The sequence below is a fragment of the Haliaeetus albicilla genome, chromosome 3 (assembly GCF_947461875.1).
Source record: "Haliaeetus albicilla chromosome 3, bHalAlb1.1, whole genome shotgun sequence".
Lineage (NCBI taxonomy): Eukaryota > Metazoa > Chordata > Aves > Accipitriformes > Accipitridae > Haliaeetus > Haliaeetus albicilla.
Genome location: NC_091485.1, coordinates 54,601,421 through 54,619,677, shown reverse-complemented (window position 1 = coordinate 54,619,677; position 18,257 = coordinate 54,601,421). Strand labels below are relative to the sequence as shown.

The following is an 18,257-nucleotide window of genomic DNA, read 5'->3' as shown; positions in this document are numbered from 1 at the left end:
TTCCTCTGCAGGTAATACTTTGACACCAATATGGGAAAGCAAAATAGCAAACTACGCCCTGAAGTCATGCAAGATTTGCTAGAAAGTACAGACTTTACAGAACACGAGATCCAGGAGTGGTACAAAGGCTTCTTGAGAGACTGTCCAAGTGGACATTTATCTATGGAGGAGTTTAAAAAAATATATGGGAACTTTTTCCCTTATGGGGACGCTTCAAAGTTTGCGGAACATGTATTCCGCACTTTTGATGCCAATGGAGACGGAACAATAGATTTCAGAGAATTCATCATAGCCTTGAGCGTAACATCAAGAGGTAAACTGGAGCAAAAGCTGAAGTGGGCATTCAGCATGTACGACCTCGATGGGAATGGCTACATCAGTAAGTCAGAGATGCTGGAAATTGTGCAGGTATGTGCTGCTCAGAGGCACCCCTTGGCCTCCCTCCCTCCTTCCAAGCAAATTATGAAGCAGTGTTGCAGTGAGACACCAAATGAAAAACTGGCAGCATTGGGGGGTTTATGATCTTGGTTCTTTGTATAACTGTTTGAATATAAAATGTTATTTCATCTGGCAAAGATCATGTCACAATTCAAACTACAGCATTTTGTATCCATTGCAAGCTTTTCCTGAGCAACATGCTGCGTGGGAAGTTCTCCCTCAGGAGTTCTTTTGGCCTGGAGCACAGCAACTAACCTGCTGATAAATGTGATTCTGTCCTTTGGGAAATCACTCTCAATTAATTACAATTAATTACAGTTGGACCAAGTAGGTATCTTAGATCAACCAGGGAGTGTACTTTTAAGGAAGGCAGGGTCCCTCCACAATAAGAAACAAATCTACTTTGAAATCATGCTGTTACGAAGAACCAGCTCACATATTTTGAAAGGTGTCTGTCTGCCTAATTCCAGTGAGGTCTGCATACTTAGTATCATACTAGCTGTCTTCATATTAAGTTACCAGTATAGATAAACCTTACCTGGGTAGATGATGATTCCATACACAGCTTCTTTGAATGCATTTTTTTGTGGTGTTAGTAGGAGTCCCACCTCACTTTGGCTTCCTCTAACATGTTTTTACCCTTGAGGCACATCACTCTACTGAAAGCTTTAAAACATTTTTGATATGGTAGTATATTTACACAGCTTGAATCTGTATAATGCAGCGCTGTTTAAAAAAAAAAAAAAAAAGCCTGTTATCAAGATCCTTTCTTTCCTTGGAAATTTTGGAGTGCTAACTATGTCCTGTGTTATTCAGACTTATATTTGTGCTGGAAATCAAGGGAAAGGAATGCACACAAATTACAGGCTGCGATGGCAAACTGCATGTACGGAGTCAGCCTAAGATGTGGCGCCCTTGTCTTTCTACCAGGGCTCTTCTCATGTCCTCTGAACAGTAGCTTAACACCAGCACTTGCACTGCTTCAGCAAGACCAGACACAAAGCTCACCTGCAAATGTAGGGTTGTTGCGTCGCCTTTCACTTGTTCTGGTTTGTGTTCCTGTGTCTGAGTTAAAGAGCAGGACTGCATTCAGATGCAGAGACCTCCCTGTCTCTGTGCCATGACAAACCCCATGGAATATTTGCACTAGAAGATACTCTGTTCCTTACAAATCTTCCTTTCCCCCGGGTAGGGTAAATAGGCTGTCAATTATTGTTTTTCTAGCTGTATTTCTGCTCATGAGAAAACAAAGAGAATCCCAAAAGAACAAAGTAAAAGCAAACACAAGGAGCCAAACCCGAGTAAGTGCCTGCTCCTCGGGAGGAGGAGATGCCCCAGGGACTGCAGGACCCCTTGCTGCTGTCAGGTAGCCCAGGAAGCCCTCAGTGCTGAACGGCAGCACAAAGCCTCCCGGGCCAGAAGACTTACAAACAGGGAGAACAATGCCACAGATGCGTTCGTGTCAAATTTAATGAAAACAGCAGTGGCTAGATTCTCTGTAGCGGGCCAAGCGAGGACCAGCAAAACCTGCAGCTTTTTGCAGTTACCCCAGACCTGCTCACCAGCATGATTAGAGGCTGAACTGCTTTGCCTCCTCTCCACAGTTGTGTTGGTACCAAATTGTAGCATTGTCCTTTACAACCGTGATGCTATCGTCAAATGAAACTGCAGCTTAGGGATCAGTGTAGGGTGACATTTTGTGAATGTGTACATCCAACCCAGAGCAACACTTTGCCTGTGTATGGCCCTCAGCCTGGCACTCCACCCCTCCCACTACACTTCTTGCGAGGCTTGGCTCTCTCCTCCTTTCAGACCGCACTTGAAACTCAACTCAGTGATGCTTTCTTTCATTTACTCTTACCCCACATTTTGAGGGACAGCACAAAAATCTATTATGGAAGTGAACAGCCTAATAAGCCTGAGCAACAGTCAATTCCGCACCATGGACCATCAGTGGTTTTACAGTCAGGAAAGCTGCCCTATCTGTGATGGACCTTCCCATGAGGCAACGTGCTTGTAGATCTCACCCTGTTCTCTTCTTCCAGTTTTTTATGGTCATAACGATCTCCCTGTATTGCACTGGTCACCCATAGCTCCTCCCGGTGGGGTAGGATTTGTTGCATAGTCTCTGGAAGCGTGTTCAGCTGATATATGAAACTGAAGTAGATGAGCACATTTTCTTGCTTTATTGAGAGGTTCCTTTGATGTAGAGTGATTAGACTTATAAAAAAACAGCTAACAACTATCACTTTCATTTGCGAAAGATGATTATTTCTTAATATGGAAAGACAGGAATCTGTATCAAATATGTTCCTCGGGGCCCTCAGCCATCACAATCTTTCTGATAGTGAAAAACAGAACTCTGTTATATCTCTGATATATGTCTCAGAGGAACCTATTACAAGTCCGTTATCTGGCATACATTTGCATATTGATATAGCAGGATTTATTATGTTTTCATTGGGATTTTTGCATGAGACAATACGTCAAAATGAATGCTAAAAGAAATACCATCAATCTAAAAATCTTTGTTTCACAGGAAAATACTGCCCCTATTACCATGGGATTACTGTATCTTAAATAAGATAGGGGCAAGGCATGCTTTTCTTCTTTTTCAGTCTGCTTCTCTTTGTGCTTTGAAAGTCCTCTCTCCGTAGTGATTTTCACCGTTATGCTAATGGTTACTTGCATTTCATTTCTCATGCTCTGGCCTAATCTAACACCACTGCAGGCAATGCAGGCATTGCACCCTTGCTCAACATTGCAAGAAGGTGCTTGTGCTAACAGTGGTAGCAGCAGCAGCACTGAAACAGCAGAGCTGCTGGTTAGGATGGCTCATGTCCCACAAGAGCCCTAGTAACTGGCCAGCTGTCAAGGAGATGAACGTGAACGATCCATAACCACTTTCTGAAGCCTGTTTTCTCTGCAAAGCAATGGGCTAGAGGGCAAAACACCTGCGTTCCTTTAAGCTCCGTTTACCATAGTGCTGTTAACCATGTACGCATAGCCTATCGCAGACTCACCGTGGCTGCCGGTGAGCTTCCCCTAGACAACCGTTCAAAAAGCCCTGCTTAGAGACACACACGAGCCATCCACATGGAGCTTTCTGCACAGTTTGGAGGATCACATAACTTGAAGGACTTTAGCAGTGGGCTGATGACTGCAGACGCCAATGACAGAAGGTCCATGGGGTACTGCTACACCTACGAGGCATGCCACAAAGCACTGTGGAATGGCACTTCATAGCCTGCCCTCTTCACAGACCTCACCACAGATCCACTCAGATTCTCTGCTCTATAAATGTTTTTCATGTCTCCCATATGCTTACCTATAATCTAAATAGCCCAGACCACTAAAAAATAGCTGCAAATCAGCTAGAAGATTTGTGTTTGTTCCCCTTACTGAAACGGGACATACTTGGTAAGAGTCTCTTAAATTAAGAGTTCAAATAAGAGATGGAAACCTTGTTCTAAGGATATATTTTTTCACCATATGGAGTCATAAGGCATCTTAAGAATACTGAGCTGAGAGACGAGAATAACGGTTTCAGTTTAATACAAACAGAGCACACAGGTTTCACTTGCTGGGCTAGTTTATTTGTAAGCCAGGAAGAAACAGAAGCTAACATGGGAAGAAGCAGAAGCTGATATTGCTCTCAGTAAAGACAGTCTCAAAAAATCCCTATAAGATTGAGAGGAAAGCAATTTTTTTCAGGCCGGCTCTTCACTTCATGAGGCTTTTAGCTGTCAAAATTAATTTCAACAGGGTAAAAAGGATTGACTGAAAATTTGTGCTGTCATTGCTGCCATCATCGTAAGGAGCTCTTTGACACTTTGCCAAGTATAGCAGGGAAGTGCAGCCCCCACAACGGTTTCTGGCCCAAGTGCAGCAGTGGCAGCCAGCGACTGGGAGCAAAACCAGAGCAAATGGGCACAGGGGTGAGATTTGCCCTAAATCACCCATCACTGCTGATCTACATGCGGGTGGAAAATCAAAGGGGAGAACTCAGCAGGGAACCAGACAGTTCAGATGAAGCTGCAGCCTGTGCTCACTCCAGTGATGCACATAGGGCTCTGGAGGCACAATTTCTTGATGGCATTCAGGGGCACCGGAGAGCTGTAAGGAGCCCTCTTGACCGAAGTCCACCTGAAAAAGCTGCCCTGACTCAGGTGGCTGCTGACAGATAACCACCACCAAACCTTCTCCTGCTGAATGCCACTGGTGGCTTTCAGCCCAAGTGCTATGAGGCTGAGGAGTCGTACTCCATGTGGAGTGGAGCACCTGCAGCCTTTCGGTCCCAGGTCACAGCCCAGGGTTCGTACAGCCCAGCTCCACGTAATTATCGCATGAAACCAGCTCCCTTTCAAAGCTTGCTCTTTCAAACGTACAATAAAGAGCTCTGTGTAGCTGCACTGAATTAATATGGGGCAAGTCTCGAGATCCTTAATCAGCTTTAGCTAGCTTTTACTTTGGGAAAACTTCCCACTGAACTTCTGAGTAAGGACATAAGAATTTGTCCAGAGTAACCATTTTCAGCATGAAAGGAACGCTTACTATGTTATTCCCATCTGGCTTTCCTAGAATATCTCATCTGCTATTCCCTTCACACGCCTCTGTGAAAAGGACCCTGTAGGATGAAGTCATCCTGAAGTGCTTTTTTTTTTGTCCTAAAAATCTGCATATTCTTACTATGGTTACTTTGATCAGGGTAAACACGCCTGCACTCCCGGTCCAGGGCATTCCTCCCATACTTTCAATACAGATTCTCTGCTTTGCCGTCCTCTCACCCAGAGTGAGGGAATGACCCCTCCACCTCTCTTCCTACCCCAGACAAAAGCCAGACAGCTTAAGATGCTTAAACATTGGCAGATTTATAAGCCTCATCTCTGCTCTGACCCCTGCGAGCCTTGCATGCTGATGAAGATGAGGAAGGAGTAAATTCTTACTGTCCACCCTCTCCTTTTTTTTCTTCCCCTATTGCCTCCTTCCCCCGGCTCCCTCATCCCTATGTCCATGTGCTTGCATGTTCATCCTTTCTTCCATTCTCCTGGTTATCAGATGGTCACAGTTGTGTGGACAGCATCCCTGCCTGTACTGGGGCTCTGCCCAATACTCTGGCACCCTAATTCCCTTGGGAGCCTTTGGGCACTCCCGCAGTCCAAATCATGATGAAGATGATGTTGATGGTGATGACAATTAAAAGGGTGCCCACCGCTTTTCCATTCAGCCAGCTGCTGTTCGTGCTGGAATGTTCTCCTCTGTTCCCCTGCTGGGGTCCATAGCCAGTGTTAGAGACTTACTGGAGAGCGGACCGGGAAATCCACAGCCACGCTGTTGGTGACGTAACTGAGGGAGCAGATGTTTGATTGCACTGAGTGTAAGTGATGAATAATTAATTAAACAGACAAATGCCTTTCTCGGGGTGTAACTCTTTAAGTTATTTAAAGGCCAGGAGATGTGAGAGGTGAGCTGCTGGCAGAGGAGAAGCCAGCAAGATGGCCAAGGAAGCGGGTGCTCCCTAATCTGAGTGTAAAATATCTGCTGCTTCAAGGCATCCTCCAGCTTGTGAATCTTCGCTGTTACGTTCCTGGAGCTGGCCCTTGGGACCCTGGGCCAGATGGTGGGAACATGCTAAGCGGAGTACCTTCATGAATGGGAAAAGGGAAGACGGGAGATCCAGCGAGCCATCTTGGGCTTGCGCCAAGGACCCCCCTCCCAGAACAGGAGGAAACAGAGAGCAAATAGCTAAAGCAATCATGTCTGCACTAAGTTATCAACTGACCGCTGCAGACACCGTGCTGGCGGGGGGGGGGACGGGACACACAAGAATTCGAATCTGTGGAAGAAAGCGATCCACATCTACAGACCAGGGCTGTAGGGCAAAGTGACTGCCCAGTGCAGCGCCTGTCAGCCGGAGGCCAACGAGCTGCAATGGGAAGCAGAAGGAGCTGGTCAGACCAGGGCAGCACTGCCTTGGGCTGGGATGTGCCGCCTCTCCAAATGGCCGGGAGGCTCCCCCGAGGCCACCAGCCCACAGCTGTCTGGCTGCTGCTGTTCTCCCAGCTGTGTGGCACCGTAAAGATATCTAACACAAAAACCACTTGTTTACTGGTACTGCCTGCTCATATTTTCAGGCAACATTTGGATAACCAGTTCAGAGACGACTACTCATCCTTGTTTTAAAATTAACATTACCTCTCTCTTAGGGGCAGCTAGCACCATACGTGACTAATGGATTTTTCTGTGCAGAGAATAGCTATGGGTGGCACCAGTGCTATGTGGGACCAGAACATCTGCTCTCTGTGGAACAAATTGTGAATGGGGTCTGGAGCTGTGTACACACACCAACCCCCGAGGGAAAGGCCACCTCCTTGCTGGTCAAGTCTTCATTATCTGTGAGACATGGCAAATGCAGGGAGTGAGTCACTGCCCTCCCCGTGGGCAGGATGCTGACCAAGGAGGGAGAGAAAGGAGATGGGGGGAAGCAAAGGCAGGGTGAGGGGATGGGGTGGTGAGGACGGAGCCTGGGTGACCAAAGCACAGAGGTGTGCGGGGCAAGACCCCAGTGGTCTTACCGTTCCCCCAGGCACTGGGAGTTGCCAGTATCTAACGTGCTGTACAAGTGATAAATCCATCTGAAGACTGTTTTGATAAGGAAAAATGTAACCTCAGTCCAAACCCAGATTGTGTTCGACCATGACTAAATAAGGAAACACAGCACTTCATAAATGAGCATCCCACTGAAGAGGGCAGCTGCATGTACGGGTGCCACCTGACTCCCTTCAGCATCCAGAGAGCAGGTCCCAGCCGATGTCCCCGGGCTATTTTCCGCCTATTTCTGTCACCAGGAGATAATCATTCCATTAAGATAATGTGTTTCTTACCAGCTCTTTGCTCCTGTCATACCACACAGGCAATCTATAAGATGGTTTCTTCTGTAATGAAGATGCCGGAAGACGAGTCGACACCAGAGAAGAGGACAGAGAAGATCTTCCGCCAGATGGACACCAACCGTGATGGTAGGCACCCTCCAGAGATGGGGGTGGCTGCCTTTTCCCCTGTGCAGGGTGGCTGGGCTGTCCTGCTTACACGGGGCGACCCTTCAAACCCACCACTGCTCCTTCAGCCATCCAGGCAAAGTCACCACCATCCACAGCCAGCGGGGTGCAAGCAGGCAGAGCTTTGCCTTGCAGGGTTGCTTTCCCAGGGATTTTACTTGGGCTCCCCTGGCTTCCTTCCACTGTGCTTGTCCAGAGGCTTGGCAGGTGTGCTGCGACCCACCAGGTGCACTAAGCAAACGTGTTTCTTTTCTAGGAAAGCTCTCTCTGGAAGAGTTCATCCGAGGCGCCAAGAGCGATCCATCCATAGTCCGTCTCCTGCAGTGTGATCCTAGCAGCGCCGGGCAGTTCTGAACCCGTTCTTTGGATCAATTATGTATCTGCTTTTTTTTTTCCTTGCCAAACAACATTCATGGTAGTGTTGCCTCTGTATGGCCAATTATGCCTTCATTTGTGGCATCTTATAGCTTCTTTTGTTGTGGATTAATTATAAGAATGCTGAATTGCTCTTAACAATTTGTCCAGAGCATGGGCAGTACTGTTTTAAACAGATATTGTGGTGTTATCATTGTTTTAAAGATTTTGTTTTGTTTTGTTTGTTTTAACATGTCTGTTTCGGAAAGTACGTGTTGAGAAGGAGTAAACCAGTGACAAACCCTTGGCAGCAAGACACACTGAGAGATTTTAGATTGCTGCTTTAGTAGCTAAGTATTCACCCACAGGACCTGAAAGTGTAGTAGAGGTTGAACCAAAGGGGTTGTGATGGGTGGGGTAGGATTTACCTGGAACCTCCTCTCCTGTCCAGGAGGCACCAGTTAAGGTCAATGACAGGATCGGAAGAAGTACGAAAGTGCAGAATGTGTGCAGGGTGTATCGTCCATACCCCTGCTCCTATGCCTCATTGTTTCAATGCTGTGAACATTTTCCAGGTTGTGAAGGAGAAGGGAAAAAACAAAGGTCGACATTTTTTACTAGGTTTACAGTGGTTGATTTCACACAGCTTTATCTGAAAATTCAGCAATTTGCAATCCTGGTCCCCAAATCCACAACTGACGATACCTCTTGCCGTTTGGGATCAGCAAAGGCAGACACAGATATGGAAAACTGGGTCTTGACAATGAATTTAGGGGAGATACATGTTGAATGTGAAATTTTCAGGTTAGTAATAAAGCAGTTTCTACTAAGGAGAGTGAGCATTCACGTGACAAACTCACGGACACCTGCAAGCAGCTCCAGCTGAGGCACATCTGCTGTTCTGAATGCTCTTGCATAGTGTCAAGTTTTGGGGGTGTTTTTGTCTCTCTCCACATAGCTAACGGAGTTTCTGGGCCTGCTCTTAGGGGAAGGCTGTCATCAAAACTTGTTTTAAACATAAAATTGTAGCATTTATATTTCATTTATTTTAGTAAAGCTCGAAAAACCTGTACTGAAACAAGGAAATGGTACGCTTTATGGTATATTTATATATATAAAAATTAAAACAAAAAAAAAAGATCAGCTCTTGAGAGAAATGTTGAATGTTTATCTTTTCGCCTAGATGCAGGAGTTCTGAAGTTTGCTGCTGCAAAACTTTATCCTTTGGTCAAACTTGCTGTATGCAAAGCTAGTACACATACATGGGATTTCTTAGGGACTTTACAAGCGCTGCTGCAACGGAAAAGCTTTAGTGACAGGAGGCATTATGCTGACTAAATTGGCATTAATCTGTCATTAGCTAAAGTCTGCTCTGTGATCCTGTTGGAGAGGTACCCATATAGGCAGTGCACAGCATTGGGAATTCATGAGCTCGTTAGAGTAACCTTTGTCTGACAGGGAAGGTTGGCGTTTTGTCAAGTGACCTTGTAGATGTTAATCCCCAGTAGCCTTAATTTAAAATAAACTAAGTAAAATAAGTCTGCTTTGCAGATGATGATTAGCTAAGTACTAATTAGAAGTCATGAATAAGTAGCCAAGTATGAATAAATTTTTGTTGAACACTAGCTAGCAGGTACAATAACTGAGAGAAAAAAATCCTAGACTTGATTTTTCCATACCATTTGCTTTGCCAAGTGTGAAGTGCAGAGCATATTAAAATAAAATAAAAATAAATTGATAATAACATTGCTAATCAGTTGTACTAAAATTATTATGAGTGGCTAATTACACTCAATAAATGTCTTCAGGCACACACCTTTGTCTCAAAAGATCACAGAAATCCAGTTGATGATATATGCCCATTATAGTAACCAAAATACCAAGCAGACATGTGTGGGGGAAAAGGAGAAAGCAAAAGAGGCCCAACCACAGACACAAACGGATTTCAATACCTAGCGCTTTTAGCAAATTTTGCACCAATTCTTCTGGTTGATGGAGACGTTCCCTCTCTCTTTCTCCCTAATCTTCGTTAGACATTCTGTGCACAAATCTAACCCTTCAAAGGAGAGCCTACCTTCTTCCAGGCAATTTTCTGCTTTACCTGGAGAGGCTCTGGCCCTCTCTCCCGTATCCGTCACCTCACGTCTCCTGAAAGCCATGCTCCCTCTCGAGTGCTCGGCGGGTTGTTTTTCAGCAGGACGAGCCCGCCCAGGCTGCTGGGGATGGCTGCAGGGAGGTCATGGACACGCACTGGTCAACCCCCTCCGCCAGATGGGCAGGACCCGTCCCGCTGCCCCAGCGGCTCCCTGGGTGCTCCACCACCACCACGGCTGCGCGGGCAGGACGAGGCGATGCTAGAGGAGCCCTGCCGAGCTGCCAACCCACCGCCTCGGTGCAGGCACCCACACCCAAGGCGGCCCAGGCCTACAGAAGCTGGCGTTTACCGAAGGTGAACTTGGATAGCTTCTGCAGTTCCATCTTCTTCTTAATGTCGTGAAAGCTGTTGCATGTGACTGAAAGCTTTGAAGCGTTGCCTCTTGTTTAAGCAACTGCATTCCATCTCTTTTTAGTTTTATAAGAGGTTTCTGGCCCAGAACCTAGTCTCTCAGTTTGTTTTTGCTCAGTAGTTTTGGGGCTTTGGGGCCAGACTTGCTTCATGTGCTAATACTGCACAACACATGTTTGAAAACGCAACCTGCGATATGACCCCAGGCCAGCGGAGATGTAATTCTTCCCACAGTTCACAAAATCTGGAAGAGTAAGAATTAGCCTACAGCTGCAGAGGATGTAGCTGGAGATAAGACTATTGTATAAACATTTACAGAGTGAACTAAGGTTATTCTTTTACCTGACTACCACTGATGACTGGTATTGTTTTAAATTATTAACTATCCTTTTCTTTCTTTGCCTCTGCACGTGCTTCAAAAGTGATCCATAGCTGGAATTGTGATAGGAGCATCCACAGACCCCAGATCAGCAGGAGAGCAGTGGTGCGCTGCACCTCAGATTGGAATTTTCTGCTTTGCTGCCATTCGCATTTGCAACCATAATTGCCTTCATAAACCTCTTGAAGACAAAATGACCTATCCTGTATGAAATAGCACAGCAAGTCAGACACTTCAAGTGATCAATTAGCAATATTTTCATACAGGAAGGATGGCAGACAGCACATACTATTTCACATCACCTCTCAATTTTGTAGATGCATTCTCCAATATTAGTTGCGTGTGAAAGAGGTCACCTTCACTCACGTGTTGTCAAATGAATTAATGAGTACATCCCGCATGTAGACTGAATCCATGGAAAATGCCAGTCCCGTTTATCGGGCATTCCCAGTCAGCTTGCCAAAATCTGGGCCAGAAGACGTGAAGTGAGGACTACGGCTCGTGCGATCTGCAGCAGCCTGTCTTTGTTTTAGGGTGCTTTGGGAAAGAAAAGGGGAACACAACCCTTGTAAAACCAGCATGCATCTGTTTTTGTGAGCACTTATGGTTTGAGAGGGACTGAAGAAAGATCTGTGTTTCAACACTATTTGAAGCCCTGTGAGTTCACAGCAGTGGATGTTCCTGAGGTACATGGAGCTGTGCTGTTCCTCTTGCTGTTCTTAGGAGCTTGTAGGATTTTTATCTTATTGTTGGGGCACTTTGCCCTTTGTTGTTCTCTGTTATAAAGCATGACCTCCACATTTTCTAGGCACTGCTGCGTAAAAGAGTAAGCCAGAAGTGTGTAACTTCTGTAGCTGGACGAGGTCTATGTGCAGCACAAGAAGTGGTCACACATGACCAAGTCCCCATGGTTTAATAACTTCCCCCAGGGGATGAGTCTTTTCAGGGACTTTTCAGCATGTGGTCTCTTCACTGATGGCAAATGTGCAATAATACGGCTTAGCTTAATTTTCTTTCACTGCAGACCAGGCTAAGTCGCATTACCTTGCATTTGCTGTGGGCTGGAAGCGCACACATGGGCAGAAACCTCGTCTCAGCTGACTCATGGAAACTTGGTGAACTGTAGTAACTTGATGTTGAGCCCTAATCCGCCGACTAAGCCAAGATGAGAATGTGGCCGCAGCCGTATGTCTCTCAGTACATGTGAACTGGGGAACACGGTGACAACTGGCAGGTCCCTGGGGACACGTGGCGGTGGGGAGGGAATCTCCTGCCTCAGAGCAAACACCCTGAGCTCAGCTGTCTCCCTTCTTTTAAAACTCCCTTTTTTTTCAGCAACACTGGTGAAGATGCAACATGATAGCAAAACAGTGCAGTCAGGGTAAAGGAGGCATCCTTCAAAAGAGTTTCCTTTTGAAGCCTAGCATACAAGCACCAAGTTAAACAAGCAGAGGGGAGGGCTGGACAAGCTCTCCGGAACACCCGCTACGCCAGCACCTCCTTTTGCCTTTCTCATGGTGCTCCCTTGGTTTCCTGGCGAGGCAGTCCTTGGGCCCAGGAGTTAGATGTCAGGGAACTGGTGCAAGACTGGTGGAGAAGAACATTTCACCTGCCCTTTGCACAAGCATTTGGATGCATTCTTTGCTCTGTGTCTTACTGGGTGGGATCTCACGTAGGAGTCTTAAAGTGGGGGAAGTTGGTTTCCTTGGTATCGTGGGCAGAACTTGTGCTTAGAAATGCAGAGAAACTTGGCAAGCGTCAGACAGCCGAGCAACGCTCAGAGCTGCATGTGGAGTTTTCCATTGACTGTGCAGTAGGCAGATAAGATGCAAAGCAGCGATATGTCAGACTCGTGGTGTGATGTGCTCTGAGATAGGGCTAGACCCGAAATGGTACCTTCTAGCTGAGCAGCAATGTCTGCTGCATATTCAGTCAGAGGCACTGAGAAAATACACTTTTAAATACCTTCAGCATGAACAGGCAGCTGCAGGGGTAGAATAACTCTGCTCTTTCTTACATATAAGCAACAGAGCTGTTTGCCATGACCCAGTTGGGAGTTCAGCAAACAGGTCCCAGGAGGAGCATAAGGCATTTCCCAAGTGTAACTGAGGGCAAAACGCTGCCTGCAGGACCTTTCTTCCCGGTCGTGGTAGACAAGAAGGGAAAGCTCTGTTTGAGTCTCAAAGCCCAGGTGCCATTTTGCAGGCTGGGGAAGGTGAGAACAGCAGCTGTGTTTTAAGTACACAGAGGGGAAAAGCAGCGGGGTTTGTAAATTGGCATGGAAAGCAGTGACACTAGAAATTGGGACCGCTGTTGTGGAGCTGCAGAAGCCGTTAGGTGCCTCCGGCATTCAGAGCAGTAGAACGGTCGGTCGAATGCAAAGTCAATCTCTTCGTCTCTTGCAGAAACTACCCCTGGCTATCATGGGTGTCTCATTTAGCAGCACCCCTTATTCCAGCCTGGCTTTTGCTGCTGTTGCTTTCAAATCATCCATACTGAGAAGTTGTTTCAGGGGTGGGGATTTTCGCAGGATAAGATATCAAGCTTTTCAGATACACTCTCCATATCTTAACAAGTAACAGCTGGAAAGGCCAGATATGAGGGGCTTCTTGCAATGTACAGATTTGATTTCCTCATTGCTCCAACTGGTAGTGTTATTTTAATACGTATAGTTGGGATTAAGCTATCACGTGTAAAATGCTGGCTAATGCACAATAAACAAGGTAAAAAAAGAGCTTGGGTTGCAGTGAACAATGTGAAAAGACTAGGGAAATGAAAAACTGCCTTTAGATCAGGGTCTGATCAGGGACTTGGCGATAGTCAGCACAGAATAGCTCCTCTGGACTAGCCTCGTCCCTGGGACCTCCTGGGCTGCTTCATCCCTATGTCACTGTGTGCTGAGGCTGGGCGCTCTGGGTCCTGCCACAGAGGTGGTCAACTGAGCTTATTCAGCCTGCTGAGTGCTTCCCAGATCTCGAAGCACATGACGGCCACCCTCTCTGTAGTGTTCACTTACTGTGCAGCCAAGACACGTCTTAGATCTTCCCCTCTTGCCCTGACCTCACACCAAAGATGTTCTCACCTTCTCAGGGCAGGCGGTCAGGGTGTCCAGCTCTCCGATACTTTGCGCCCACCTCCCAGTTGCCATCCCTACTCTCTGTGTGAACGAATAACAAACACCAGCCCTTGACATCTGGAGGAGCCAGGCTTGATGCATTTAGATGAAACAGCTTCTGATTTGGTTCCCAGCCTTTCGGCTCTCCTGTGTGTACCTTGCCAACCACACTATTTATTTCCTATTATTAAGTAATGGCAGTATTAAACATTTCAAGAACACACTGAACCTCTGGAACAATGTGGTTTTCATTATCGTGTCTGTGTTTGTTGATGCACTGCAGACTGAACCTGACCGGTGCTCGCTCTCCGCTCCCATGGTTTATTCCACAGAGAGCTGATTTCTTCCAGGCAGGAGCAGCATCTTCCTGTGTGTCACCATTCAGTGTGCGGTGCCCCGATGCTTCCTGGACTGCCCAGGTGCTGTGGACCAAGACATAATTTTGGCGCAGGAATGTCAGGTGGAAACTCTTCCTCCCATCTGTCAAAAACACATGTTGAGGATGTGACCTCTGGTTTTCTCCTCCCTGGGGACAGGGGTTTCAGCGGTATTCAGGGTTGGCCTCATGTTCCCCCACCGAACTGGATGATGGTGATTAGTAAACCCACCTGAGAAAATCCTCTTAAATTCTAAGCTTCATTTGTGCTGTTAATTGGCTGCGCTCAGAGGGAAGATTAATGGGTCCTATGCAGTTGTTTGGGGGAGAACTTGCAGTTCCTTGCCACCACCACCTTTTTATTTCCTGTAATTAGCTTATTCCCATTTCCAGGGCAACCAAACAGTTTTTATTAGTATCTGGGAGAAAAAGAAAAAACAAAACCAGAGTTTCAATCTGATAAGAATCTAAGGAAGCTTACTAAAGATATTGTGCCCTGCGTTAGTCATATGAATGCTCTACAAGATCATGTTTCTCTGGTATTTTGTGTTTAATTTCCTTATTTGTGTTTTAGTTTTCTTGTAATTTATTTATTTATTTTGGATCCCCTTCGATTCAACCCTGCCAGTCGTTTAGCTCATATGCTAGCAAAAGTCCCAATGATTCCAAGAGCAGAGCTGCCGGAGCAATGACTAGCGAGGTGGGCTCACTGTGCCTAGCAAAAACGAAGTGCTTAATTACGTTAGGGATTATTTTTGTCTGTACATTTCCTGCAAGGAGACAGATTGAGACATATTTCAATATGCTTATCTCTTCCACTTGCTCACTTCAATTCCATCCAAGCAGTCTTGTAGTTAATATTTGTGTATTCAGTTCTATTTCGCTCTTGAACACGAGGTGACCAATATTGGCCTCTTCTGACAGAAGTACTTGATACCTTTGGATTTTTAAGTATCACCGAATGAATGACGCAATGGATGCAAAAGTAAATAGTTATACATTTGTTTGTGTAAATTTGAGCAGGTATTTTTGATGCTGTAGCGACTAATAAATTGAGATAAACCATGGCGAAAAGCTGAATAGATCCAAGTGTCCAGTTCCTGTTAAGTCCATGACCATTCCACAGAGAGAGCTTTCTTATCTCTGTTCCCTCAGGCTGTTTCTACGTTGCAGTGTAGAGTAGAGATACTAAATCTAACTTTAAATAAGCTACCATGGGCAGACTAACTGCAGCAGCATGGAGTTCAGCATATCCTGCGTCTTGGCAAAATTGGATACCTCTCTAGATGAATGCTTTGTAAGCAAACCTACATATCCTAAGGAAGACTTTTACAACTCAGAAAGGAGAGAGACGACTATGAATTAAATGCATTTGGTCCACATATTTTTCTTATGGCTGTCTAGAATTGCTAGTGTCCTGCGTGTAGTTGCCCGTAGCTATCGTGATGTGTTAATTTCCCCCCCCGCTTCTGTTGTAAGCTCATCTGGTGATATTCTGAGTCTCCAGCCAGTTCTCAGCCCAGGCAAGGCCCACGGAAAGGGCATCTAGAGGTGAGCTGCCTTCAGGAAGGCTGAGAGCAGCTCTCGGGATTTGGCCCTGTGCTTGCATGATTTGGGAGCATGTACCCGCAGAGCAATGTGTTAAACTTGCCCGGCAAAATGGAAGTAGATGATCAGGCCATCGGAGGAGACAGAGGATTTGGTGGAGGGTTGTGTATGTGTTTTGTGCCCCCCAGCACGTGCACCGTTCCCCCTGCTATTAACTTCCAGTTAGGACCTTTCTTGAACTCTTAGTGTCAGAGTAGAGTTTTCTTATGCTGATAATGTATTTGTATTATGCAACGTACTAAGAAAAAAACAGAAGATGATCTCTCTATGACTGTCCTCTCCTCTCGAGAAGCTGTTCTCTTCTGTACATACAATATGCAGAATGTATGGGAGTCTTACCAGTGTCGGTTTGCATTTTTAAGACTGTACTAATTAATGTGTGATACTATTGTGTTTTCGTAGTGGCATCTTTGATGTAAGATGTAAAAACTATTTAAAATTATTTGGTTTTGTTATTGTTCAGCTTTTAGAGGTAGCACCAAGGACTGCATGTTCACTAGAATCAGCCTTTTTCAAGGGCCGTCATAGCTGCACACAGGCACCGGTGTTTCACCCGGAGCATAGTACCTGCGATCTCATTTTAGTAGGGGTCAGTTTTGAGCGGAAACTAATTCTTCCTGAAAAGTCTCGTTTTCTGTCTTTCCCTCTCTCAGACTCAAGCTTCCCCGTCCCACGCTGTGTGCCAGTCCTGGCCCCAGGAGGAGACATGAGAGGAGGGTCCCCCAACCTGGGGCACCCCGCTGGTCCCAGCATCAGGCTTCCTTATCCCTTGGCTCACCCGCATGCACGCTCGGTTTTCCTTGGGACTGCTGGCTATAGCAGGACAAAACTGATGGGTTCACATTTTAAGACCGTTTGTGCAAGTGACTTTAAAATTAATTAACTAGGATTTTGAGGAATTTAAGCAATTAAGGAAAAAGAAGAGCCTGAGTGGCAAGTTTGGGGTCAGAATCTTAGTGGGGTGCTTAATATAGCGAGAACTTGGGATCAGTCCCTAAAAGACAGGACCATTTGGGGGGCTTAGATCTGCATTTCTTGTCAGGTTTGGAGAGGGAAGAGGGGCTCGGATGCAGCCTTTCGGGCAGGGCTGACTTACTTACTCAATGGATTGAGTCTGAGAGAGTTGCTTCTCCAGATCGTGTCCTGGGACAAAAGACAAGACATGCTGCAGCTTAGGAGTTTTTTTCTTTTGTTTTTTTTCTTTTTAATGGAGAAAGTGGTTCAAACTGCACCTGGCAAAATGACTGACTTCAAAAGCATGGTTTTCCTTCTTATTATATAGACACTCACAAAACAGCATTGTGTGGTTAAAAAGGCGCGTTTGTGATAGTTTCTTTTTCAGTGCCAAAATATATAAGCAGTATTGTTTGAAGGGAAATAAGAATTTTTTTACTGTATTGTTATTACTGTTGAACAAATATTGTTTTTAAATGTTAGATTTTGAAGACTTTTGTATTGTAAACTGTTTTGTGACATGGTGCTTTTTCATACTGGAATTACTGATTGCACCTGAATATGAATTATTTTGTTTTCTTATATAAATATGTAACCTTGAATAATCTTGATGAAACCCAATGTATGGTGGATACCAATGGTCCAGACAAATTGTCCTACTGAAATCCCCTAAATGTTCTTTCCTACTAATAAACATTCTGCTGCAGCTAGCTATGATGTGCCGTGCATTGTTACTCCCTTCGCACTGGAGCCTTACAGCCTCATCAAGTAGCCCCATGGTCTGGTGAGCAAACCTTTGCCTGCTGTCCTCACAGCCCCCAGTCTGCTCACCGTTGCGGGCAAAGGGGCAGCAGCCGGGCAAGCCAATTTGGAGGGCTTAGCGAGGGCTTAAGCCGTGCGCAGGCGCTGCGCCGGCACGTTGCAGCCGGCTGGGCTCTCTGCTGCTAATACAGTTTTTCCTCCAGCAGCTAAAGCCGGCAGCCAGGCACGGGGAGAGATAATGTGGAGTGGTTTATAAAAGCAAAGGAAGGACAGCGCAAGGCTGAGCGCCCCGGTCCTCCAGAGCTGGAAAGGCCAGCTTAGCTGGCTGATGGAAGCTTTCCCTGCCGTAGATAAATCCCTCTCCAGGTTTAGGGCATTTTTTTATCCCCAAGGGCAGGAGGGAGGGAGGGAGCGCGGGTTGGTAGGGTGGTAGCTGCGGTTAGCTGCTCTGAGACGTGGCTTATGGGGCAGCAGGAGAGCCCATCGTGGCAGGGGCTCCTGCCAGCCTCAGCCGGGCTCTCGAGGGGGCTGGCTCGTGCTCCTGTACATGCTCTCTAAGCTCTTCAAACTTTTACCTAGGTTAAATTTGGAGCTGGGATTAGCACCGGGGTGCTAAAAGTAGTTTAAAACCCTCTAGAAGGTAACTGAAACCAGTGCCTATTTCCTCTTCAGATTAAAAAAAATAAGACAGGTTATTTGTGGAATGC

At 46.1% G+C, this 18,257-nt stretch overlaps 1 protein-coding gene across 2 annotated transcripts in view; it reads left to right on the top strand.

The window, feature by feature from the left end:
- Nucleotides 1-17,498, top strand: part of NCALD (neurocalcin delta) — a 61,514-nt gene extending 44,016 nt beyond the window's left edge. For both annotated transcript variants that reach the window (XM_069779799.1, XM_009916977.2), the window contains exons 2-4: nucleotides 12-408; nucleotides 7,352-7,457; nucleotides 7,753-17,498. In XM_069779799.1, coding sequence (XP_069635900.1) covers nucleotides 31-408; nucleotides 7,352-7,457; nucleotides 7,753-7,850 — 582 coding nt within the window. In that variant the 5' untranslated portion in view covers nucleotides 12-30 and the 3' untranslated portion in view covers nucleotides 7,851-17,498. The remainder of the gene's footprint in view (nucleotides 1-11; nucleotides 409-7,351; nucleotides 7,458-7,752) is intronic.
- Nucleotides 17,499-18,257: the final 759 nt, after the last annotated feature.